At 44.6% G+C, this 24499-nt stretch overlaps 2 protein-coding genes and 1 pseudogene across 2 annotated transcripts; 1 reads left to right on the top strand and 2 right to left on the bottom strand.

Annotated features, from left to right (window-relative positions):
- Positions 1–1134: 1134 nt before the first annotated feature.
- On the bottom strand, positions 1135–14464 carry ZSWIM3 (zinc finger SWIM-type containing 3). The gene is made up of 2 exons (XM_016152361.2): positions 14280–14464; positions 1135–3517 (listed from the first exon to the last, which is right to left on the bottom strand). Exons 1-2 carry the CDS (start codon positions 14432–14434, stop codon positions 1606–1608), a joined length of 2067 nt encoding a protein of 688 aa, XP_016007847.2. The 5' UTR covers positions 14435–14464; the 3' UTR covers positions 1135–1605.
- On the bottom strand, positions 10383–10501 carry LOC118610376 (annotated as a pseudogene).
- Positions 14465–14626: 162 nt separating the features above from the next.
- On the top strand, positions 14627–24485 carry ACOT8 (acyl-CoA thioesterase 8). The gene is made up of 6 exons (XM_036229758.1): positions 14627–15056; positions 18393–18462; positions 19851–20125; positions 22066–22223; positions 22718–22901; positions 24338–24485. Exons 1-6 carry the CDS (start codon positions 14935–14937, stop codon positions 24459–24461), a joined length of 933 nt encoding a protein of 310 aa, XP_036085651.1. The 5' UTR covers positions 14627–14934; the 3' UTR covers positions 24462–24485.
- Positions 24486–24499: the final 14 nt, after the last annotated feature.

A 24499-nucleotide genomic window follows, 5' to 3' on the forward strand; every position in this document is an offset into this window, starting at 1 on the left:
GTTTGAGCCAATTTCTGACTCTGACTGACCTCTAGGCTCACCAACCGCGGCGCCAGTTTCCTAGACTCGAGCCAATGTCCTGAGGAGCTCGCGTTAGGCCTTTGATGTCTGGACCAATCGTGGCCCGGCGACTTGTAGGCGGTGCTGCTACCAGGGTTATGAGGGGCTCGGCTGGCGGTAGCCAATGAAAGCCTGAGGACATTTGCATCCAGGGGGAGTCTGATTCCTGAGGCTGGAACTCTGGGACCTCGCATCAGCCGAGACAGCTGGAAGGGCGTGTTACTATGGAAACTCCCACAGAGGTCGAAAATGAAAAGGAAAATAAATAGCAGTATTTCATTTTTTTTCTTTTTTGGTTAAATTCCAAAACACCGGGGCGGGGGGCGGAGGGAGAGGCGGGGAAGGGAAGGGTGCATATATAGTTGCACTGCGTCTTCCGCCTTGGGGAAACTGAGGCCCAGGTTTCAAATTCTGCCTCTGGGTCAAAGGTCAGGGGCCCAACCCTCGGGTTTGAGGAACTACAGATCTTTTTGAGAGACCTTGGTGTTGCCCAGCCAACCCCTCCCAGGATTTTACAGAAAGAGATCCATAATGGTGCTGTGATTTAAGGTCATGGTGAACTGGTGCAAGAACCCAGACTGACTGACATTTTTTGACCTCAGTTTCCCTGAAGATGGCATCTTGGGAAGCTGGGTGGCTACCACGCTCTAGATGATTAAGATTACAAGCTAGCAACAACGAAAGGCAGTGCCGATGCTCGTAAGTGCAGCGAAAATGTTCTGCTTATAAAAATCTAGAGGGCGAACTGCAACTAGAACAGGTCAACACGCTAGTTTTTGCAGATGAGGAAAACGGAGTCAAACAAATTAGGAACTTTCCCAGTCCCCCAGCAAGCTGCAGGTTGTCGAGTCCAGGATTCAGGTTTCTTCCCTATCTGGCCACCTCACGCTAGAATACAGGCAGCCTGAAATCAATGCTGAAGGCTTGGGTGGTAGGAAGGCTGAACTAAGTGGTGTATTGTTAAGTCTTTGAACCTGAGGCATCAGGTTCTGTTTTCCTTTACAAACCCCATTAGATTCCTTCCCTATTCAAACAATACACGTTTCCCTGGCTTATTTGATTTTATTTAAAAAAAATTTTTTTTTTATTTAATATGATTAAAAATAGATACAAATAACAGATTCTTTGTAAAGAGCAGCAACAATCAAGGATTATCCTCCTTCCCTTTGTCCCTTAAAACAGACCCTTTTACCAGGTCCATTTGTCTCGCTCCATCCTGGAACAGGGGTTCATCTCCGTAAAGTGAACAAGATCTGATCTCAAGAGTTAGGGGAGAAAGAGGGATGACCTTTCATCATGGAGACAACTCTGGCCTTGAACAATGAATGAGGCTCCAGAGGAATGATAAAGGTAGAGCAGAAAAGGGGCAAATTCAAAGGCCTGTCACATAGTGGGGTTCTTTTTTTTCCTTATTATAATGTTCTTCCTAGCCCTACCTATGAAGACATTGGTTAAAATGCTGCTCCCCAAGCATGTCCTGGCCACCACAAGCTTTCGGACCTCTAGGGAGAGGTGTTTGTGGTCTAATGCGCCAGCCCAAGTGCTTCAATCATGAATCGTCGATCCAGCAAGAGGGAGCCCATCGTCTTCCTCCTGCTTTCCCCAGAGAAAAGGAAGGCGGCCCACATCCTTGAAGTCCTCTAACTGCGGAGTGGGCTCAGGTGGCTGGCAAGGGTCTGCCCAGATGTCGACAATCTTGTGCAGGGTGGCAAAGCGTTCCTCCAGCTCTGGTCCCTCACTCTGCATTAGCAGGTTTGCTAGCTCCCTGCTTAGGTCCTGAATCATGTCATTCCATCCTTGTTTCCCAGGCTGGCCTGTGTTTAGGACCACAACAGGGTCCCGGAGCTCCCCACTAGGCCCCAGGAGGTGCTGGTACCTCTTTTGCCACCGGCGGCACACCATGGTTTCACCCACGGGCTTCTGGCTGGTGTGCAGCAGGGCCAAAACGTGCCGGCAGGGCAGATGATACCATTGCTGAAAGGAACAGCTGCAGCTGCAGCCATCTTTGCTAACCTGGTGAGAGTCCTCTAGCAGCTGAACGTCCACTGAAGAGCCAGCCATGTCTACCAGGTGGGTAGAGTTCTGTACCACCTCCCACTCATTGTAGCACAGCTTATAAGCTAGTTCAGAGCCACTCTGGTGCAAGGTGTCCAGCATGCCACCCCGGGAGAGCTGCACCTGTGCCTGCTGTGGGTATGGCTTTGTTTCTTTCACAGGGAGCCAGGCGAGGCTCCCTCCACAGATTCCAAAAGCCTTCTTGGACTTTGGTGGCATGCTTGCTGGCCGGGTTCTCTTTAACTTGGGGGGAGCTGTGGGCAAGTTCTTCACGCCTTTGGTATTAAAGAAGTCTATGTAATCCACAAAGTGGAGGATGCAGTCCAGCAGAGACTGCTGTTCCCGAAAGAGGCTTGACACTTTGCTAGTGATGACATCTAGGCTGTCCATGTAGGTGTTACACGCGTGTAGGCCCTTCCTGACATGCATGTACCACAGCAGTTCACAAGAGAACCAGTGGGCCTGCAGGAAGCTGAAGAGTTCCTCATCTAGTAGGGCTTGGGCCATCTGACAGAGATTTTGCAGGCTGGCATCAGAAGTGACAAACACAGCCTCCCGCAGGGCTTCTTTCATGAGATTTTTAAAGGATGGATTTGCTGAACTACGATGCAACTTCTTCTCCAAAAGTCGGGTTGTGTGGTAAATGGAAAGGAGCATGCGAGCAGCAGGAAAGATCTCTTGCAGGATGGCTCGATGAGGGAAGGATGGGTCCACAAAGACCACCTTGATCTTGGGCCAATCTGAGTTGAACTCGGTGAAGATGCTCAGCATCTTGGCCACAGATGTGGCTGTCTCAGCCTTGAGCACAGCAAAATGTACCACTCGACCCTCTCGTTCCTTGTTCTCCACCAAGAAAGCATAGAGGATGTGGCCCTGGGCGTTCTCCACCCGGTGCAGCAAGAGATTTTCTGGGAAGCGGATGAATAGGTTGCTCATCTTGCTGCTCTGAAAGCTGAGCCGGTCCAGGTCTTGGCTGTTGCCTACACTGAGGGAGGCCATGGAACCCTCATCTACCTTAAGAAAGTTCTTCATCACCTTTGCTATCTTGGCCAGGTCAGAAGGAGTGATGCCCTTCTGCTCTGGCTTTGAGGCTGCTTGGACCTTATCTAGGCAAAATGATGGTTCAACCAGGGACTTTTCAGCCCCGTTAGGATCTTTCTTCAATGTGGGCTGTGCAGGCTGGGGTTTCTGCACGCACTTTGTCTTTTGAGATTTGCCACCAGTGTCTCCTCCAGGACCCGCAGAGTCAACATGTATATGCTGGGTGTTGAGTTCACTGATAAACAGCCTATCCAGCTTCTCATTGTACCGCAGAAGCAAGTAGGCTGGGCACATGTCCACCTCTGGTGTTCTCTTCCTGTTTGACTGGGTTCGAATACAGACAAATTTCACCTGCACATATCTAGGGAAGGTAGAGGTGACAATGAGAAAGGTGCTCATCATCTCCTTTCTCTTTTAAGACAAGGCTTTGTAGGGACTTACTGTGGCTGATCTATTTCCTGGAGACCACAATACAATGTAGGATGCAGGATAGGAAGATAAAAGTTCACTCTCCAGGCCCAAAGTAAACGACTCTTCAAGACCTTGTCTAACTAAAACTCCCTTTATTTTCATGTACAGTCGTTCTAAGCCCCAACTGCTTTCATTCACTCTCTGTTGCCCATCTGCAGCTGCCAACAATTCAATCTGAGGCAAGACACGAGGGAAAACAGACATGACACAGCAGAGCGCCTAGCTGGTCACTTACTATTTAAAGTGTTCTCTCCATTCCTGCCTTTTGGGAGCCTTTGCTTCCTCCAGACAGCAAAGATAGAAGTGGCCTTTGGGGATAAGGTTGTGTCTGAGCCTCTTCTCTAAGAGGGAAGATCTCAGTTCATCTTTCAGTTAAAGAAAAATGTCCATATCCTAAGAGATTTTGAGAACTCTGCCTGGGCTAGATGATCCTTAGAGTCCCTGCTAGCTTTGCCATTCTAGGTGGAAAGTGATGATTTAAAGGAGAAGGGTAATGAAGTTGAATATCTGTTCTTTTTCTCTTCCAATCCCCATTCAACCCAAGCTTCAAAGCCCAAATCGGGTCCCGACTTCTCCAGGAAGCCTTTATGGATACCCTCAAGCCACAGTAATTGCTCCTTTCTCTGAATTCATAGCATTTATTTAAAATGCTTAAAAATAAAAATAAAATAAATAAAATAAAAGGCTTAGCAGATTCACTAGATAGCAGCATACCTAGTGGTTAGCCAGTAGGGATGCTGGAGTCTGACTGCTGGATTTGAATTCAGATTCTACCACTCAGAAGTTGTTTGACCTTGGGCAAGTCACTTCACCTCTCTGTGTGCAGTTTTCTCATCATAAAATGACCTATCTTATTAGAGTTGTTATGAGAATTCAATAAGCCACAGACATAATATTTTAGCCCAGAGCCAGGTTCGGTCTTTTGTTTATTCTAAATAAAAGTCAGCTACTATTATCCAGCTCCTATGGCTTGAGACATTTTCAGGTATTTATGCAGAGTGTTCCATGTACCTAACAATGCTACTCTTTTAGCAGTCTTATCAGAGATCAACTGGATGAATGACTAATGGACCACTGGTGGGTGGAATATGTCACATCCCTGCCTCCTCGGGGAGAGTCCCGCCCCAGCCCAAACACCAGGGAAGGGGAAAATAAATCTCAGCCCCTGATAGGACATGACACAACCTCGGTATCTCACCAACCTCTTTCCAAACACCCTAATCCAGCTGGTCCTGTTGGCTCACCCTGTGGGGTAAGCTTATAAAAACAGGATATGCCAGGACCACAATAACAGGGTGGAGGGGCCCAGGGCTGAAAATGCCTGCACCTGTTGTGTGCACAGTGCTGGGGTGGCAACGCCATCTCCAGCTTGGGACCTGGAAGGGGCTGGAGCAGCCCAGTAGTATGGCAAGGACAGTGAGGGGTGACTGCGGTGTGGCCTCTGCCTCCGTCTCAAGCTTTGTTTTCTATCCCCACACCATCTTGTTGGTTTTTATGCCCTAGATAAACAATGTACAGCTTCCCATGTTCACTATGCTGTGTCTCATCTCTGTGCCTTTGCTCATGTTTGTCTGTCTGGATGTCCTTCCCACCCATCTTCATCTCAGAGCTTACTACTCATCCTCTAGGACAATGTGCACCCATCACCACCTCCAGGGAGACTTCCCTAAGCCTTTAGATTGGGTCCTACCCTTCTGCTAGCTCAACATGTTAGCATAGCTCTAGCTCATCAAATTATATTGACTTTATGTGCTCTTAGCACATGTTTGTTAAGCTAGTCCAAAGAAAAGATACTGGCGAATGCCAGCCACAAAACCCTTTGTACCTCTCCTGGTTCCATTAATGACTACACCTGCCAGGGTGGAAACCTTGGCATTCTTTTTAATTACTCCACCTCCACATCTATATCCAATATGTTAAAAGTCTTTTAAATTCTTTCCTACCACTACTATATAAATTAAGGATTATATATGCCAGGCTACATGTAAGTCCATAACATGCATCATTTTATACTATGAAAAGGGTTCCATCATCCAAATTTTATAGATGGGAAAACAGGCTTACAGAGGTTCTCAAAGATGAGAATCTGGGATTTAATCCTCTAGCTAAAACTGAAGGATGTGCGGTTTGAACTAAACCTGCTTGGCTATAGTCAACTGTAGTTAATTAATCATTATGCTGCCCACTTTCTTTCAAAATCTCTCCTATCTCTGAATTCTCCTTTTACTCTCCTCAACTTGACTCTCAACATATTGGTCATTCGGGTTCAACAAATTCCTTAAAGATATCTGAACATACTGTCCTCATTGGTCATTGCTTTTCAAACTCAATGGGTACTAGGTTGAAGCCTCTGTTATTTTTTTCCTGCTTCCTTTAATCTTTTTTTTAATTGAGATATAACTTATATACAGTGAAGCACACATTCTTTTGTAAGAATCCTATAAGTGCTGTAGTTATTTTAATCTGTATTTATTTCTGTCTCCCAGGTTAAAGTATAGACTCCCTTCAAGATAAGGATAGGGTTTTATACAACCATCCCTCAGTATCTTCAGGGGATTGGTTCCAGAAACCTCAAGAATACCAAGATCTGCAGATGCTCAGTCTCTTACATAAAATGGCATCATATTTGCATATAACCTATGTACATCCTCCTGTATGCTTTAAATCATCTCTAGATTACCTATAAAACAATGTACATGCTTTGTAAATAGTTGTTATACTACTTTGTTTAGGAAATAATGACAAGAAAAAGAAGTCTGTACATGTTCAGTATAGACACAACCATCAACTATAATAGGCCAGCCTATATAGTACATGTCAACAACAACATAACTTTTTTTTCAAATATTTTCGATCCGTGTTTGGTTAAATACATGGCAGACACAGATACTATACTATGATATGGAGGGCCGATGTGCTTTTCTGAATCTTAGTGCTTATTTCTAAGAGCATTCAACAAGACTCTGGAGGATGAGAGTCAGCTTCCTTCTAATCTACTCTATAAGTGTTCATAACTGTGTTCCCAGTGTACTGTGCCCCCAGGGTACCCCCGAGTGCCTGGCCCTGCACCAGGCACAGACTAGGTCTTTTAAATACATACACTGAATGACTGTAAGACCCTGAATGACTAGTAAGGTCCCCGGGAGGATTCCGTCGGATGGCTTAGCTTCTAGTCCTAGCACTATTACTCTCCCTAACTGTAACTTTGGACAAGTCGTTTGTTTAATTTCTAACATTTACTAAGTCCTACTATGTACCAAACACTCTACTAGTTGCTCAGAAGGCTACAGACACAAATTAGTCTCTACTCTCAGTCTAGTGAGCAGAGAGATTATTAAATAGATGGCCAGTAAAGTCAAGATTAAGAGAACGATTATTATTATTTTTTAGAGCTTTTAACCTGTATTTATTGACCTGGTAGAGTAGAGCATAAAATAAACACAAGAGGACCCAATTCATCAACCACAATAAGGGCGGAAAGCCACAGGCCTGTCTCCTAGAGGATGCTCCTGTAATCAAGAGAATGATTAAACAGAGGTACAAACAATAAACTTATGACTGAATAGCATTCACCCTATGGGGATTGGAACAGATTAACTAAAGCTTTTGATTCACTTCACATAAGATTTGCTTCATTGTTGAGTGTGAACTGCACCTTGAGCAATGAATAGGATTTTTATAGGAGTAAAGCCATTTTAGACAATATAATTAAAATTAGAAATGAGACTTGAGACTTGGAATCAGAAGGTCTGATTTAAATTACAGCTTTATCACTTAGCTGTGTGAACTTGGATAAGTCCCTTTACTTCCTCTAAGCCTCCGATTCCGATTCCTAATTTACAAATAAGGAGATAACAAGAGTACTGGTTTAGGAATAATCAGTACCTGAGCCAAAAATAATCAATACCACTAAAAATGAATTTATTTAAAAAGCTGTGACTGAATCTGTTGGTTGCCTGCCCAACATCCCTTAGCCCCCTTCTTTCTTCCTAACAGAAGCCAACTTTATTTGGGTTGCCATTCCCTGCTGACATAGCCAGGCCTTCAGGCTTAGTCTAAGCCATTTAAGGTAATGTCATTAGAAACAGGCAAGGAGACTGGCCCAATTCTGGGCAAAGAAACATAATCTGAAATCTGCAGGAAACCAAGGAAGGCTTTTTCTTCTGGATGTGATGCCTGCATTTGTGCCATGTGGGAAGCCATCCTGAAGGCAAAGCTGAGACACGACGATGGCCTTGGCCACTGAAACTATCACCTTCAAAGGCCCACCTCTGGGCTTCTAAGAATTAAGGCATTTTGAGTCAGAGTTTTCAGTTAATTGCAGCCAAAAACATTTCATAATAATGGGAAAAAGGAGTTAAGTAGAAATTTATCTTTACAAATGAGACTAAAATTATGAAGTTAATACGACATTTAACAAAATATAAGTTATAATGGTGAATATATGCCAATTCTTAGAATAATCAAAGAATGACTTAAAGTGTCAATTTCTTTTTTCCTGGTATATTTTCCCCAAACACAAGATACTTTTATTTCTTGTCTTATTTTTGCAACATGTAAAGGTTTTACAAAAATATTCCTGGGCTTTATCATTGTTGCCCAAGGGCCTAATTTAATTTTTTGCTATGCAAATCCTTTGCTTTTCAAGTTCCTCTTATATTATCATCCTTGTTGATTTCCCTTCTTCATTTGTTAATTGGTACAAGGTTGAGGGTGATGTAAGGAGTTCTCTATCATTACTTTCAGGACTTCACCAAGTCCCTACAGCTCTTAGGAGATGTGTCATTTCAGTTTGCAATTAATTTTATTTGCACTGTATTATCCTGATGTTTACCACATCTATTCATTAGCCAGAAACTGATTACTTTGATGGGACTGGTAGGGATAAGCAGGAAGGAATGATTAAGTAGTGATTCATTTTATAAGTGGCCAGTGTATTAGCAAGATTTTTGTGTTGTGATTTTTGCTTTCCTATGCAACTTTGTGACTATGGATACATGGAAAATGAAAACTCAGATAACAGGGCTTGGTTCAAAGAGTGTGATGAGGATTAAATAAAACAATGCCTGTAAAGTTCTTAGCAGTGGCTGGAATACATTCCAAAAAAGTGTTCAAAAAAGGTAGCTACTACACTGAACAGCAATGGAGAGAGACATCGGAATACTTCATGGATCATTTAAAGAATATCAATCCCCAAAAATGCATAACAAAATACCCCACAACATCTATATGTACAAATAGGGGAAGGGAAACTGGGTAAAAATTACAGCATTTCCCGGTTGACTGGGACTTTTGGTCACTGAGTGATAACTCCCACAGCACATTTCTTTAGCTCTTAAAAATACCTACTACTCTCTATCATGTACTACAGTTATGACTTAGGCAAATACTTACTGAGCACTATGTTTCAGCCACTACCATGTATTTTCTTATTTAATCTTCACCACATTCTCCTCATTTTACAGACGAATAAACTGCGTTGCAAAGGGTAAATGTTCAAGTTTCAGGGCAAAGCCTGTCTTTCTTACTATAGAGCTCTCACTTATAACCATTATGCTAGCTTTTCCTAAACTTCAAGGAATCACAAACCACCTTTACATCTGCCATAGCCACTTATATAACATTTGCATTATTGTTTTCAAATGGTTTTCTTTAGATCAGCTCACTTTATTTATGTTTAGATATTAACATAAATACTTACTATGAAAATTATCTCACTTGTTGACCAGCAGTATGCAAAACTGGTTGTGGGAAACGCTGCATTCTATTAAATTATCTCTTAAAAACCCTTCCGCTACCCACCCTCCAGTCCCACAAGAGAAATGCTCATCCCACAAAACCATGTACCATTCATTCAAAATTCCAAACATAGTCTACTCTGCACAAAGCCAGTGTCCAATAAGAAATCCAAGAATATTCTTCACAACATCCCAACAAATAGTCAACCTGTCTCTGCTAAAGGCCTGAGTGGTGCATGAATTCACTTCCTCATCAGTTAGCACAGCCCTCTACTGTCCTCAAGAGTAAAGACCACAAGCTACTCATCTTTGCACCCCAGCTCAATGCCTGAGGGTAAACATTTTACCTCTTACTAGAAGTTTGCGGAAAGAATAAATGAACAAGTGGAATTAAAAAGCTGTTACAACCCAGTGGTTAAGAAGGGCAGTTAAGACCTCTGGCAATAAACAGGCAGGGTCTGACCTTTGGTTCTAACACTCAGGTGCTTCCTTATAGTTTCTTGAACTCTTACCCTACTCACTGTTCCAATGTGCCCCTCCTTTCTTCCCATTTTCATTTTTTTTAGGCTGTAACTGACCAAACTCATACTTCTCTGGTTCACATCAGGTGTTTTTGAAAGTGAGGGTGCTTTTTGTTACAGGTTCTCTTATGATTTTCCTCTTCCAAGTCTTGCCGGCCTCAGTCCCTGCTCCTGGCCTCCCCTTTTCTACAGCTATCCTCTCTTGCCTTTTGCTCGAGTGTGTAGAACTTGGAAACACTGAGCCTTAATGTAAAGCAGAGGGGTAATTCTCTTAACGTTTAACTTCTCTTGGTACAGTTAGGAAACTGAATAATAATATTATAATAGCAGTTAATAGTTATGGAATATTTTCTGTGTGCTAGGCACTGTGGTAAGCGCTTTACATATATTAACTCATATCAGGAATAACAAAACCTACCTCTGACAAGGCTTTTCTGGGGACCAAGCGTGATAACGAAGGTGAATGTGCTCTGTAACCTACTTTTCTTTTCTTTAAGGCCTACTGCACCTGGTATTCCTGGCTGGTCTCCCATTCAAGTACTAACCAGGCCCAACACTACTTAGCTTCCGAGATCAGATAAGATCAGGCATGTTCAGGGTGGCATGGCTGTAGATATGCTCAGGAAACTAAAACGTCAGGGATGACTGTTTATTTTTTTCAAATCTAGAGCCTGCACTGGCATAGAGCATCAATCAGCGTTCCCACCCTTCCCACCGGATTCAGGTTCTGTCATTCCCCACCCAGCACTCCAGACGTTTCCACTGAAGTTCTTACTACTGTTTTAAGGAAATAATTATTCCTGTGATTAAAGTTTAATATTTGTCTCCTTGACTGGAGGGGAAGCTCCATGAAGGCAGGGAAACCAATTTATTTTTTTCAACATTGAATCTCCAGACACTAGCATAGAGCTGTTTTCAGTTAACGATCATTAAAATCAATTGTAAACTTACAATTGTAAATTGTAAATCAACTTACAATTGATTTTAATAGACTAAGTGATACGGAATAATCTCCGAAATACATTGGTAAGTGAAAAAAGCAAGATTCAGAATGACATGTATAAATAGTATGTACCTACTTGTGTTTAAAAAAAAAAAAAAAGAAAAAGAAGATGCATCAGATGCATATGCATATACAGGTGTGCTTGTCCAGGCTCAGCACATCTTAGCAAGGTAACAGTGGTTGCTTCCAGAGAAAACAGTGGAAAAGACGCTGACTTTTAGACCCTTTTGTATGGTTTGAAAAATGTTTTAAATTATATGACTATATTAACTACTCAAAAACTAATTCATTTTTTAAATCGTTCAACCTTCAAGAACAGAAATAAATGCAACTAATCCCAACACTCCAATCTTGCTGAGACCGTCCAATTTCCTTTCCTACTGCTCCAGCATAAATCTTCCTTCTAGCTCAGCAGGTTTCCTCACTGTCCTATGTACATGACGTTAACATCTGTACTAACTCACACCATTTCTCTCTCCAGGAAGTTAATCCTCCTGTGGTGGGCAGAAAGGTCCCCAAAGATGTCCACTTCCTAATCTCTAGACCCTGTGAATATGATAGGTTACATGGCAATGGGGAATTAAGATTGCTAATTAAGATGGAATTAAGGTTGCTAATTAGGTGACTTTTAAAAAAGGAAAATTGTCCTAGATTATCTGGGTAGGCCTAATATAATCATAGGGTCCTAAAAGTAGAAGAGGGAGGAAGAAGATGGGAGCTGGAGATGAAGATGGAATGAAAGAAACAAGGTGAGAGTTGTGTGAGGACTGAATCAGCCGTTGCTGGCTTTGAAGATGGAGGAAGGGGACCATGAGCCAAGCAATGTGGGCGGACTCTAGAATTTGGAAAAGACAAGAAAACGGACTCTCCTCTAGGGACTTCAGAAAGAAACGCAGCCCTGCTCATATCTAGATTTTAGCCCAGTGAGACCTGTGTCTGATTTCTAACTTACAGAACTGTTAAGATAATAAGTTTCTATTTAAACCACTACATTGTGATTTGTTAGAGCAGCAAACAGAAAACTGATTTTTCTCTCTTGTGAGTCTCTATAGCACTCATCACCCTGAATCCTATGTTTAGCACTTGATGACTCATTCATTCAGCAATTATTTAATACCTGCTATGGGCCAAGCCCTATGCTAGACCCTAGGGATGGTCATCTTAAGGGTGTTTAGGTACAAGTGTGAGATGTTTGGACTATACCGGTAGAATACAAAAAATGGTGAACCAGAGTCCCTCCCTGGAAGAGCTCAGCCAACACATGGAAACCTTTGTACACTGTATTCCAAAACAACAATATGCTGTTAACAGGAGTAACAGGTCCTGTCAGAACACAGAAGAGGATCTAACCTAATCTTCTGGAAGTTAAAGCATCCCTGGAAAATGTGCTGAAATCTGAAGGAAAAGTTAATAATTAGCTAAAACAAAACTTCCCACAAGAGGTCCAAAATGACCTCAACTTGCACAAGAATATTTGTTTTAATAGTTATTTATAAATATATACCACTTGGGGGGCACTATACTGTTACTTCTTACATCTTATTGCTTAGATTGGGTCTAAAATAGGTTTCTTTGAATATTAAAACAATTTTAAAATGTTAATTGTAGTACAGGATATATATTACTGAGATGACAGTATGCCAAATAACTGACATTTGAGGAAAGAGCTAAGTGGATGGGCAAGGTTATTTTAACTAGAGGACATGGACAGTGTAAATAGCAAGAAGTTCTGGGCTTGTGACAGGGGATGAGTGTGGAGCAGACTGGATATGGATGGACACACAGTGCACGATGGAGAGATCAGAAGTGTTAGATGGTCTGCCAAGCCCAGTTAATGGTCTTGGACTTCATCCTGAGGGCCATGGGAGGCACTGCATTTATCTGAACTAGACCAAGCCCCTCAAGAGCAGGAGATTTTTTTTGCATTAGTCTAACTGTTTAGAAAGTTGCTATTGGCCATAGGATAAAGTCGAAATACCTCACAATGGTACCTAAAGACCCTTTAAGTAAACTGCAACTGACTTCATCTCATGCCAAGTATGGCATCCCACACTGTTTCTCAAACATGCTACCTTCTTTCACATATCTGTACCTTTGCTCCATAGCTCATTTTGCATAGCTCCTTCTGGTCAAACTCCTCCATGCTTCTTAATAATTAATCATTGAACTCCTTTTCTAGCCCTTTCCATTCATTCATGGCCTGACAGAAACCATTACTTCCAGCATGAAGTTTTTCTCTACACATCTCTTTTAAAGCACATCCTAGTCAGTTTACCTGAATCCAATTCTATCCTATCTTAAGATCTTTGAAGGTAGGTTGGTTACTTACCCATCCTTCTATTGTCTGTACCCAGCATAGCACTGGACTTCAGAGTAGGGAAAAGAACATAGCCTGCCTCCCTAGACGAGAGCTTTGGCCAAACATCTCAACCCACAGGTCTCAAACTCAGATGTACTTTGATACTCACAGTTGGCCCACATTATGGGTGTTCGAATTTGAATTTTTAATTTTTAAAAAGTGGACAAATTCACATAAAGCCTGGATTTCTGACTTGTCTTGCCCCAAATTCTGGCAACACTGGATCTTCATTTTCACATGGTAGCCATCAGCTGGATTTGATTAGATGGGGCCTGCTCTCCATGTGACCCCATTCACTTTTCTGTTGCCCTCAGCACAAAGACCTGGTGTTTGTGGTAATTTCATCATTCTTTGTTCTTATAGTGAAATTAAAAGTTAAACTTTCTTTGACTGGGCTGTTTCGCCTGAGCCCTAAAGGTGTTTGAGTTTCCAACACTTATCTTAGCCTCTGTTTTCTCAAATGGGAAAAATAACATTTATCTATAATTCTCAATACAGTCCTGTGGGGTAAAGCCTACACAGACTATAGAACGCTGCCTAGGACATGGGAAGTGTTTGAAAACCGGGTTTTTATCTCAGGAGCTCAAGAACTATTTAGGAAACAAATGAATGAATGAATGAACCAACCAACCAACCAACCAATAAAATAACCAACAATTGAGCGTGTTACTTGCTTTGTAAAGAGAAGATTGATTAAGGAAATTACCGCGAAGGCATTTTTATCATTTGTGAAGGCCATATTTTGTGTCTGGGATACTGCAGGTTCACAGAAAATGGGATAAATTGCAGTTATGAATTCCGGAAAAAAAAAAAGTGAATGAAGGAGTGTGAATGAGCGAAGGTGAAGCGGGTGAACTACATTGATGGTGTGGAGGATTTTGCTCTCTTCCAACCAGGCACCCAGCACGTGCCTGTTGAATGCTCACAGAAAGAGGGCCCAACTGCACTCCCTCCTCCTCCTCCAGGCCGCCCTCCTGAGGGCTGTCCAACCTCCTCCCCGCCCTTCTGCCCCGCCCCTGCCCCGCCCTTACAGGATGTCCTCACGGATGGAAGTGCCATAGTTGAGGTTGTGGAAGCGGACGGAGACGCGGTCCCTGAGAATGAAGGAGCACTTGTTCTCCTTTTTGTAGGCGCCGAAGGACTTCTTGAAGTCTTCGTAGGTCTCGAAGCAGCTGCCCAGCTCCATGGCCGCCTCCTCAGCCCACACCAGGGGCTGGCCCCAAGATCAACGACAGGGGTCAGAGGTCATACTATGAGGGGTCTACAAGCTGGCGCGGACCCAAGATGCTTTCAGGGTCGGCCCTAGCTAGGTGGCTGGCAATGGAGCTCAGGGGGAGCCCTAGGTTTAAGTGGATTACACCAGCTGGGGAAGTCTTCGCTATTTGACAGAGGGGAAATGATTCAGCCCTCATTATCCAGTCTCGGGACTCCGCCCCCCTCGCGTTCATGTCCAATCACATACGGGATTTCCAGACTGGTACTCATTTTCTCCAATCGCTAGAGAAATATGACCACACCCTGAAGACTGACAGGAGCGCCAGCCAATCATAACCTGGACCTCTTAGTCTCAGGGTCCGCAGAGGGAGTTCCGGTTACTAGCGCAGTCTATAGGCAGCTGCGAGGTCTGTATGGGTTTCCGAGTGTCCCGCCCAGTTCAGTGTCGCCGGCAGGCAGCAAGGTATCGAGATGTCGTCCCCAGAGGCCCCGGAGGATTCACAGGGTGACAGCAATCCTTCAAGGGACCTCCGGAGTGTCCTGGTCACCAGCGTGCTCAACCTCGAGCCGCTGGGCGAGGATCTCTTCAGGTAGCCGGCCGCATTGGGGACAGAAGCTCGATTTCGACAGCCGCCACCCCGTAGTTTCCTGCTCACAGCCCTCTGGATGAGGATGGGCTCTACGCAGGATGCGGGCTCTGCCGCAATTGGGAGAGAGCTTGTCCCTGACAGCTGGCCTCGCTGTCCCGGCTTTCTCCCTCTTCCACGCCGGATCTGCGCAGCCCCATCCCTAGGAGGTCCTGGCTGCCTAGGCAAATAAAGTGATGATCTGAGACATCATTCTCAGCAGCCTCCCTTGAGGAGTCCTGTCCCTGGGAACCAGCCTAAAATGGGCGGCGACTTGTCCAAGAGCACACAGCTGATCAGGTTTAAAACTTATTCTTAGCTCCTTGCATATTCACTATCCTTTTCCTCTTACCTTATTCCCACCACTACTTGGTGGGATCTGGTAGTTCTTGACTCATTCTGAGGCCTGAGCTATTTTCCTTCCCCATACCACTTAAATTCTTGACTGCAGGTGAGGGTTTAACAGTTTAGGCTTCCAACGCTCCTACTAGCTTATTGGGAATTAACTTTGGGTGTTAACTTCTCTTTGCGTTAACTTCCCGGAGAGTTTTGCAATGCATTATATAAAGATGCAAATTTGGGTTGGGATGGGCCTTGGGAGACTGAAGACCTAAATACTTTAGCTTCCACCTGGTTCAAGCACTGGGCAAGTGCTTTTCACCTCTGGGCACTCAGTTTTCTCATCTGTACACCGAAGGGTTAGACTTGAAGTCTTGAAGGAGCTCTAAATGTAGTTCTTGGGAGAATGGAGCTGTCAAAGTTTAGGAATGTAAGTGCCTGGTTTTAATGCAGTCCACCCCAGCCCTTGGGGTTCATCTTGGTCTACTCAAGACCTTGAGAACCTTCTGCCTTACTCTGGTATGGACAGTGGAAGAAACACTGGACTGGAAGTCAAAAGACCCAGATAGTACTCAGAATTGGCAATCTGTAACCTTGCTCAAGTCACTTTCCCTCTCTGATCCTTGTTTTCTTAGTGCAAAGATTGGTTCATTATTCTGAACCAAAGTCCACAGAAAGGTTGGTTGGGCATTCCTAAAGGCCTTGAAGATGTATGCTGTATACAGAGTTATATAAGGATATTTGTCTGGGGAAAGGGTCCAGGGCTTCCACCAGAGTCTCAAAAGGATCCCAAACCCCCATAAGGTTACGCTAAGAGAGCCTGCACTAGAAACTCACTGATGATTTTAGGATTTGGCCCAGCCCCCAAGTCTCTCCCACTTTCTGCTTCTCCCCACAGAGGAAAGAATTACTATTTACCAAGAACCCAGCGGCTGTTTGGGGGTCAGATTGTGAGACAGTTTTGTTTAGAGGGAGTGGGAGCGTTACCTGATTCCTCTAAATTGGTGTCTTTATCTTGATTCTGAAAGAATTCTGTGAGTCTTTGTAGGTAAAGTATCTAGTGCAGGACCTTGTATCTTGCTGGTTTTCCATAAATGATAACTCTCATTATTTTTTTTTTTTGATAATGAACTTATGGGAAAAATTAAAATTTGCACGGCACAGAACACAGCCATGTACACCATCTTGTTTAATCCTCCTAAGTAAATGTGAGGGGTGGCCATTCTTGCTACAATTTTACATATCAGGAAACTGAGACCCAGAAAGATGATGTAACCAGCTCTCACAGTGCTTAATTTAAGGAGGCAGAGCCAGGATTTGAACCTGAGTTTGTGTGACTCCAAGCTCCACACTCTTCCCTCCTTTGCTTTTCTCTTTAGCTCTTGGAAGATAATCTGAACCATGGGAGAGCCTCCAGGGTGCCCGTCCCAGGTTCTGGGGAAAGGATCTTCTTCCTTGGAAGTTATCCATCCAGAGGCAGCATGAAATTAACTATGCCCATGCTACTGTTTCAAAATAATCATCCACTAGTTATGTCCCTACCTGCTTCTTGAAAGGTTTCAACACAGCTTAAAGTAATTGGAAGCTATTGCAGAACTATGATTGTTTCAAAAAACTAGGTTAAGGTGTATTGTTGCAGTTTTATGTATAAGTTAGTTCCGAGCTTCCTGGCAGCAAGGCAAACAGGGAAGCTCTCTTACCAGACTTAAAAATAAAAAGGCCTTTCAAAGTGAGAGGCAATGAGCATTTATTTGAGATCAAAAGAAAAGCTATTCGGGATCCAGGATTCAGGCAGAAGCCCAAACAGTGTTCCATTTAGAAGACAAAGGCACTAGTTACTATAAGAAAGGGAAGGAGAGTAATTACATCAATAGAAGGAAAGCATTTCTATTGGTGCTGATAACATATTGATGTTAATTCTAAACAATGTTTAAAATTTTCAATCCAGTAGTCATAACCGCTTTCTTGTTATCCTTGCAAACAGTGGTACAGTGTTGCTTTAGGCCCAGCCCAAAGGTTATTTTGTCCTGTTTTAACATTCCAGAGATTTGAGGCATAAGAAGTGCAAGGCAGTTCCTCTGGTACGGCAGCTCTGGCTCCATTTTAGTTTTTTCATTTATTTGTTTGTTTGTTTTTTGATACCAGTTTGTAATGTGACCCTCTGCATCAAATGTTATAACAACTAATGATGTTCTCAATGATTTAGTTAATTAAAAGATGCTGGGGAGGGGGGGTTTTGGTCCTTGACCATTTAACATATCAATTATTTTTTTTTTTTAAAGCCCAGATTAGAATGTTAGTCAGGGTTTGTGGTGGTTGTTTGTTTCTTACGTATTTCTCTAGAGAAGTATAAGGATATAGTACGGGAGTCATTTGACTTGGTTTAGGTTTAGAGCTTGGAGAATCAAGAGCAGGAGTCAGCAAACATTATTCTGTAAAGAGCAAGGTAGTAAATATTTTAGGTTTTATTGGCAAAGCAACAATAGACATGTAAACAAATGGGCTTGGCTGTATTCCAGAAAATGTTATTTATGAGGTCAGTTTCTTTATCCATACAATGGGAATAAGACCCACTCTGCATATTCATTGTGAGACCAACATGAGAAAAGATACCTTAGTAACTAACACTGCCTGGCACCCAGCACTCCATAGCTGTGAGCTCCCTTCCTTCGATAAACAACACAAGAACCTATCTGCTCTGTTTCAGTAAAAATTTCCAAGAATAGGTCTGGAACTCATTCACATGCAGAGTTAAATCACTAGTAACAGAAGTACTATATTTGAGCTTCAGCCCAAGAGTTAGATGAAAACTAACTTCTTTTTCTAAGTTTATTGGTAGAGAAGGGAGGCTTCCTTACCAGCCCCTGCAGTCAGACTGTATCTGTAGCTATCTCTAGTGTCTGGATTCTTGGGAGGCCTTTTTCAAAGGCCTTTGAACTTGAGGAGTCCCTGTTCTGATAAAAGTGCCCCTCTGGCAACGCCACCGGATATCAGACCACTGGCAGACCAGCTGGCCTCAGGGCTTCAAATCACGGTGACCTTTATTGCTGTTGCCTAAGCTGCTGGTGCCTTGCTGACTCCACATTTGGCTTGAGGCAGAGGAAGAAGCAACACTGCTCTAGACTGGCTTCTTTCATCTGAAAGTTGAAAGTCATCCTCAGATGACTCATCACCTAGGTGCCAGGGTTCTCCAAGGTCGGCCTGACTCTGGAGAGACAGGGAAGGATTTCAAGGACACCAGGGAGACTCTCTCCCCCTAAAAAGCCTCCCTGACCTGCTGGTTGAGGGCCGACTGTCCTCTAGTTGGCGCCAATGCCTTCCATCTTGCATTGGGAGTACAGACACCTGGAGAAGGGCCAAATGACTGCCATTTCCATCAGGTTAGAGTGACTGACAGCAGGCTTTTCCTCAGAGAATGAACATTCAGACAACGGCCAGACTGTCTATAAAAACAGAACTCCAATCTAGCACAGGAATCCAACCTACTGTCTACATTTCGGCTTGTAGAAAGTCAGACCGCCATCTCCAGTAACCCATCCAGGAAGCCAACCCACAGCCCCTCTAACAATCAGCCCCACACAGCCAAGAGTTGATTAACAACTAACAGCTCCCCTAATTTTTGCCCATTCTTCCAACATAGGACCAATTATGGAAAGACATACATGTACCCCTAACCAATTACACAGGATGCATTGCTTCTAGTTAGCCTACCTACAGCTTCCCCATGCCAATAGCCTCCAATCAGGGGACACCTAAAACCTCTTTTTTCGTGATAAAGCTTTCTCACTCCTCTGCCTGCCTTTGAGTTTCTGCCAAACATAAGTGATGGTGGCTGACTCCCTTGCTAGACTACGCTCTGAATAAATAGCCTTTGCTTGTTCTCTACAAAGAGGAAGAAAAGAAACAACAGAAAAAATCAGGTAGCAGGTCAGATTTGCTGACCTGATCTGAAAAATGGTACCGCACTCATGACAAGAACCCAGTTACAGATGGAACAAGATAAATTGGAAGTGTCTATTTTTAACAAACACTTCTAGAGCACTTTCTGTGTACCAGATATTGTGCTAACCACTTTACAACTATGAACTAGTTCTCATTAAAATCCTGAGGTACGATTACTCTGATCCCCATTTTATAGATGGGTAAACTGCTCAGAGAGGTTAAGTGACTTTCCCAAGGTTCCACAGCTGGTGAGCGGCAGAGCTGGGATTTGCATGCAGGGAATCGGCAATGACCCTTTCATTATGCGCTGCTGACAGAGACGAGTTCCACCTGTACTGGGAGCATTCCCATGACAGGGACTGGTGTTCTTTGTATTCTCAGTACCTGGTCCTTAGCAGGCCTTAGTCAGTAGCTACCAAGCAGAAAAGAAATAGAGAATGAGTAGCAGAGGTGCCTGTTCAGCCATTAGGATGATGACAGGGCCTATGGGGCTCACTCAGGCCCACTGTGTCCCTTGTGACCCCTGCAGGAAAACTAGAGATACCAGTTTTGTACCAGGTGAAGCAGATACGGACAGGGACGAGCTTCTCATTATGCTCTGTGAAGGCCGTGCAACATGACAAGCCCATCTTCATCTGCCACGCCTCCTTCCAGAAGGTCCAGCCCAGCCCTATACAGTACCAGTTGTCCATGCCCACTGTGCCCCCACCGGAGGAGCTGCTTAAGTATTATACCCTCATTAACCAGTATTTAAAGTGAGAGAGCTGGAGGCTCCAGCACTACCCAAGAGTCCAGACACCTGTTAGTGGGTCATGGGATCCTTTAGTGTTTCTTGACCGGCATTTTAAATTATAGACTAGAAAAGAAGATACTGGAGTGTGTTGTATGTAGTAACGGTAAGAATTCTTTCTTGAAAGTTTAGTTTCAGTTATGTGTATGGGGTTGTGTGCATGTGCAAGTATATTGTGTCACGATGTAAAATGCAGGGCTTATGATTTAGCCAGTTCAGGTACAGTAGTTGAAATATTGAAATATTTCTATAATTACTTGGTAAGTACTCACCTCCCTAGTTACCATGTGAGCCCCTTCTCCTTCCAGGTTACGTGATCCAGCAGCCTGGGGTTAATGCCTGGTGGGGTAAGGGTTCCTGCTGCAGAGACTTACAGCCCTTCTGCTTTTGCCTTACTGTGTTAAAATACTTTAAATATCACCTGGTAAAACATATTTCTTACATGGATCGCAGTTGTTAAAGTTGGAAAAATGCTGGGGCAAGGAGAGAGCTCTGGGTCCCAACACAGAACAGACACATGGATTCTGGCCAGGGCTGTGCCCTATCAGTGCCCATCTGCTGCGTGACTTTGCTCAGCTCCCCGGCCTCTCAGAGCCCTGCTCCATCATCTACAAACTGGGAATGGTCATTTCTGCCCGGCCTACTTCACAGCTGTAGCATAGAGAGCGCATCTGTCTTGTGCTGCATGCTGGAGAAGTAGCAGGGTGTGATGGGACACGTGGGTTTGAATCTGGGCAAGGGTTGGGTTCAGATCTTGACTCTGTCTGTCTCTGCTAGCTGTGTGAGTTAGGGCAAGTTGCTTTCCCACTCTGAACCTGTGCCCTCAGTTTTAAAATAGGGCTAATCATAATTCCTATCTCATAAGGCTACTGTGAGGATTAAATGAGATAAGAGATAAGAAGGCACTTAGTGAGTGCTCAGTAAATTGTACTTATACCGCTGTTGACAGAGAAGAATAAGCCCAGAGGCTGGTACGCGGTTGGAGTTCAGAAGTGTTTGCTGAAATCAAAGGAGGGCATCGTTCTTAAAGGTCCCTAAATGTAGAGCTGTGCTATGCAGTAAGGAAGCCACTAGCCACGTATGATTATATTAATTAACATTAGGTAGAATTAAGAGTTCTGTTCCTCAGTTACACTAGTCTTATTTCAAACACTCAGTAGCCACATGTGGCTAGTGGCCACTGTGGTGGACAGTGCAGATACAGAACATTCCATCATCGCAGAAGATTCTATGGCAGGAGGAGAGGGATGAAGATGGAAATGCCAGTGCAGAGCACTAGGGGTGGTGGAGAGGCTTCCCTGGAAACAGGCTTCTCCCCTCCAGGGACACAGTGTTCCCAACTGCTCAGGGTGAGGTAACTCAGTCCAAGTTGGGCAGCTTGTTTCCTGAGGTTTGGAATAGTGAAGTGGTTAGGAGTGTAAACCATGGGGCCACATTGCCTGAGTCCAAACTCTGCCTTCTCCACTTCCTGAGCAAGCTGCTTGGACTCTGTGCGTATTTCATGCATCACCGGGGCTGAGAACTGCATCCATCTCACAGGGTTGTTGTGAGGAATGAGTTAATGCGGTGGAATACTTAGAATGGTGCCTAGTGGAGGTACGTCTCGTGACTGGGATGTGTTGGCTTTATATGCTTTATCTTCTCTTCTCCATAGTGTTTACTCATACGGTTGCTGTGAGGGAATTAGGCTCAAGGAGATTACTCACTTGCACAAGGCCACATGGCTCATGTGAGGCAAAGAAGGAATTCAAAAACTAGACTCTCCCGCCTGCCATAGGAGAGGGGTGCTTTGGGGCTAAGTCAGAAGACCCTTTGGAGGAATGGGGGTGGTCAGAAGAGGCAGCTCAGAAGAGAGACTCCTCCTCTCTCTGGGTCTCCCCCAGTCCCTCTTCCCTTTACTTTCAGGGACCTTAACTTCCAAGATAAGTACCAAATGACGGTGAACCAAAGTGATGCAGATGGCATGCCCCTTGAGATCAAGCTGGTAAACCTATCCACGCTGAGCCAGCTGCAGAACATGGAGCCCAAACAGATGTTCTGGGTGCGAACCCGGGGCTTTATTGGTAAGACGACCCCCTGGACTGGAAGAGAACACTCTCCAGGGGTCTAGGCCTGTACCTTATTTGCCCTGTGTGGCCTTGGGCACGTTACTTCCCCTCTCTGGGCCTGTTTCCTCATCTGTGTGATGGGGAAGTTGGCTCCGCTTCTCACCAGGGCCCTGTCAGACCTTTTCATGAAGTGAATAGGGAGGTGACGATAGCCATAACATAGGCCCTTTCTGGGGCAGGTGAGGCACCTTGCTGAGATTCTTCTCCAGGTCCACTGCTAACCATAAGGTACCTATGTGGGAGACTTGGTGAGTGGAGACTGCATCTCGGTCCTCACTCACCCCTGCCTGCCTTCCATCCTCACCTCCCTGTCCCCCATCACACATACACCTTGTGCAGTGAACAGTCTGTATGTCTGTGCATGGCAGTCCCTTTCTCCCCATCTCCCTGCAGATCCTGAGCTGTAAAGCCCAGGAACCCAGGGCTGATAGGGCTGGGACCTGTTGCAGGGGAAGGCAACATCAAGATGCACTGCCGTGTGGCTGCCTATATCTCGGACTTTGGCTTCCTTGACACAATACCGCTGCCCCACCAGCATAAGCAGCACTTCAAGGCCTCCTTGGACCACTCCATGTGGTTCCACGCCCCGTTCCGAGCTGACCACTGGATGCTCTATGAGTGCAAGAGCCCCTAGGCTGGTGAGTGTAGGGCCACGTGGGACAAGGGCACGGACCTTGGGCTAGCAGGGAGCCTGCTTTCTTGGGTGATGCTGCCCCCCACCCACATCCATTGGGGCACTGCATGGGTCACCTCCTCTCATGCCCTCCTAGGGTTTGACATCCTTGTCTTCAAAATGATCGGGTTAGGTTGGAGGGCAGAACATCTGCTTGGCTCTTAATTTCTGTAACATATTGTAAATATGATGAACTTTGTTTCAGAGACCCAATTCTAGTCCCAGAACCACTTCAGATTTTCGGGATGACCGTGGGCAAGTCCCATATCCTTTCTGAGCCTCAGTTTCCCCATCTAAATAGAGTTGCATTAGAGCAGTAGTATCCAAATCTGGTGGCTCATCAGACCACCACTTGGGAGAGCTTTTTCAAAACAGACTCTCATATTCCAAGATTCTGACTTAGCAGGTCTTGGAAGAGATCCAGGAAACCGTATTTTTAAGAAACTCCCTAAGCAATTTTGCTAATTAACTTGGTTGGGGCTCAGTGCATTCAATAGTTTCTAAGGGCCCCACTACTTGGACACTCCTCATCAGAGACATATAGAAACCAAAACTTATTCATTAGCATCTAGTCTCAGAGCACTGGGTTTCTTTCCAAGGAAGTACATTTCAAATGAAGAAAACCCTTGCTTGCTTGTTTGCTGAAACAGGGACCTAACTTAAAGGACTCTTTATATAGGGAAAGGGGACTCTCAAGTACCAATAGCATCATAGTACAGGATTAACAACCTTGAAGTTAGGACACTTTCGTTTAGCCTGATTCTTAAGGCCAAGTTCCTGAGTCTCCCTGAACTTCACGGTCATCATCTGGAAAGGGGATAAGCCCTCCCTGGCTACTGTGAGGACTAAGTGAGCTCTGCTACACTTAAGACAAACTAATAGGTCCCTTTATAAACAATAAACTCAGGCCCAAGGCTAGAAGGGAGAGAACATTTGCAAGTGGCGGGGAGGGAGGGGTGGCCAAACCTCATGGCCTCAGGTCCTCTGCCCTGAGCCCCTTTGTTCCCTTGGGGTGGAGGTGTTTCTCATGGCATGCCAGCCTGGAGGGACTGGTTTGGTTTATTATAAAGGGAACTGATGAGTTTCCTAACACAGGTGGCCAGAGGTGGGGCAGATCTGCTGAGCCAGGCTACGGACAGAGACTGCTCTCAGAACTCCCTCCTCTGTGATATTTTTGAGGAAGCCAGAAGATATGTGAAAGTGCTTTTATACATTCAGTGAGGTGCCTGTGGAGGAGTTATACCCCAGCGGCCGACCGTACTCGTCTCACAAAGGGGCGCTTGGAGATCGGAGGTATCCACGGCACTTAGTGTGTCCAGCCTGGATCACACCCTTTTCAAGAAGCATATTTGGCTGTGCTTAAGGACAGAAGGCCATTCATAGCCTTCTTTTTGCCTGCCGGTGGCTCCCGGGGGCTGGTCCTTGGGCATCTGTGGCGTTGGGATGGCGTTCTGGCTGTAACTGGTGCACAGGAGGCCGTGATCCGATTGAAGCCCCAGGTCTCACAGAGCAAGCTGTAGCCAGAGGTACCAGCTTGGCCTGGAACTTCAAGGCTTTT

This window comes from Rousettus aegyptiacus, unplaced genomic scaffold, assembly GCF_014176215.1.
Source record: "Rousettus aegyptiacus isolate mRouAeg1 unplaced genomic scaffold, mRouAeg1.p scaffold_m13_p_12, whole genome shotgun sequence".
NCBI classification, from domain to species: domain Eukaryota; kingdom Metazoa; phylum Chordata; class Mammalia; order Chiroptera; family Pteropodidae; genus Rousettus; species Rousettus aegyptiacus.

Excerpts from the sequence above, each read along its gene's own strand:
- ACOT8 (XM_036229758.1), top strand. The coding sequence starts at position 14,935 with ATGTCGTCCCCAGAGGCCCCGGAGGATTCACAGGGTGACAGCAATCCT. Across the intron at positions 15,057-18,392 it reads GGCGAGGATCTCTTCAGGTA|TGCCCCTCTGGCAACGCCAC; the intron begins GCCGGCCGCATT and ends TTCTGATAAAAG. Across the intron at positions 18,463-19,850 it reads CCTCAGGGCTTCAAATCACG|GGCCTATGGGGCTCACTCAG; the intron begins GTGACCTTTATT and ends GGATGATGACAG.
- ZSWIM3 (XM_016152361.2), bottom strand. The coding sequence starts at position 14,434 with ATGGAGCTGGGCAGCTGCTTCGAGACCTACGAAGACTTCAAGAAGTCC. Across the intron at positions 3,518-14,279 it reads TCCATCCGTGAGGACATCCT|ATATGTGCAGGTGAAATTTG; the intron begins GTAAGGGCGGGG and ends TACCTTCCCTAG.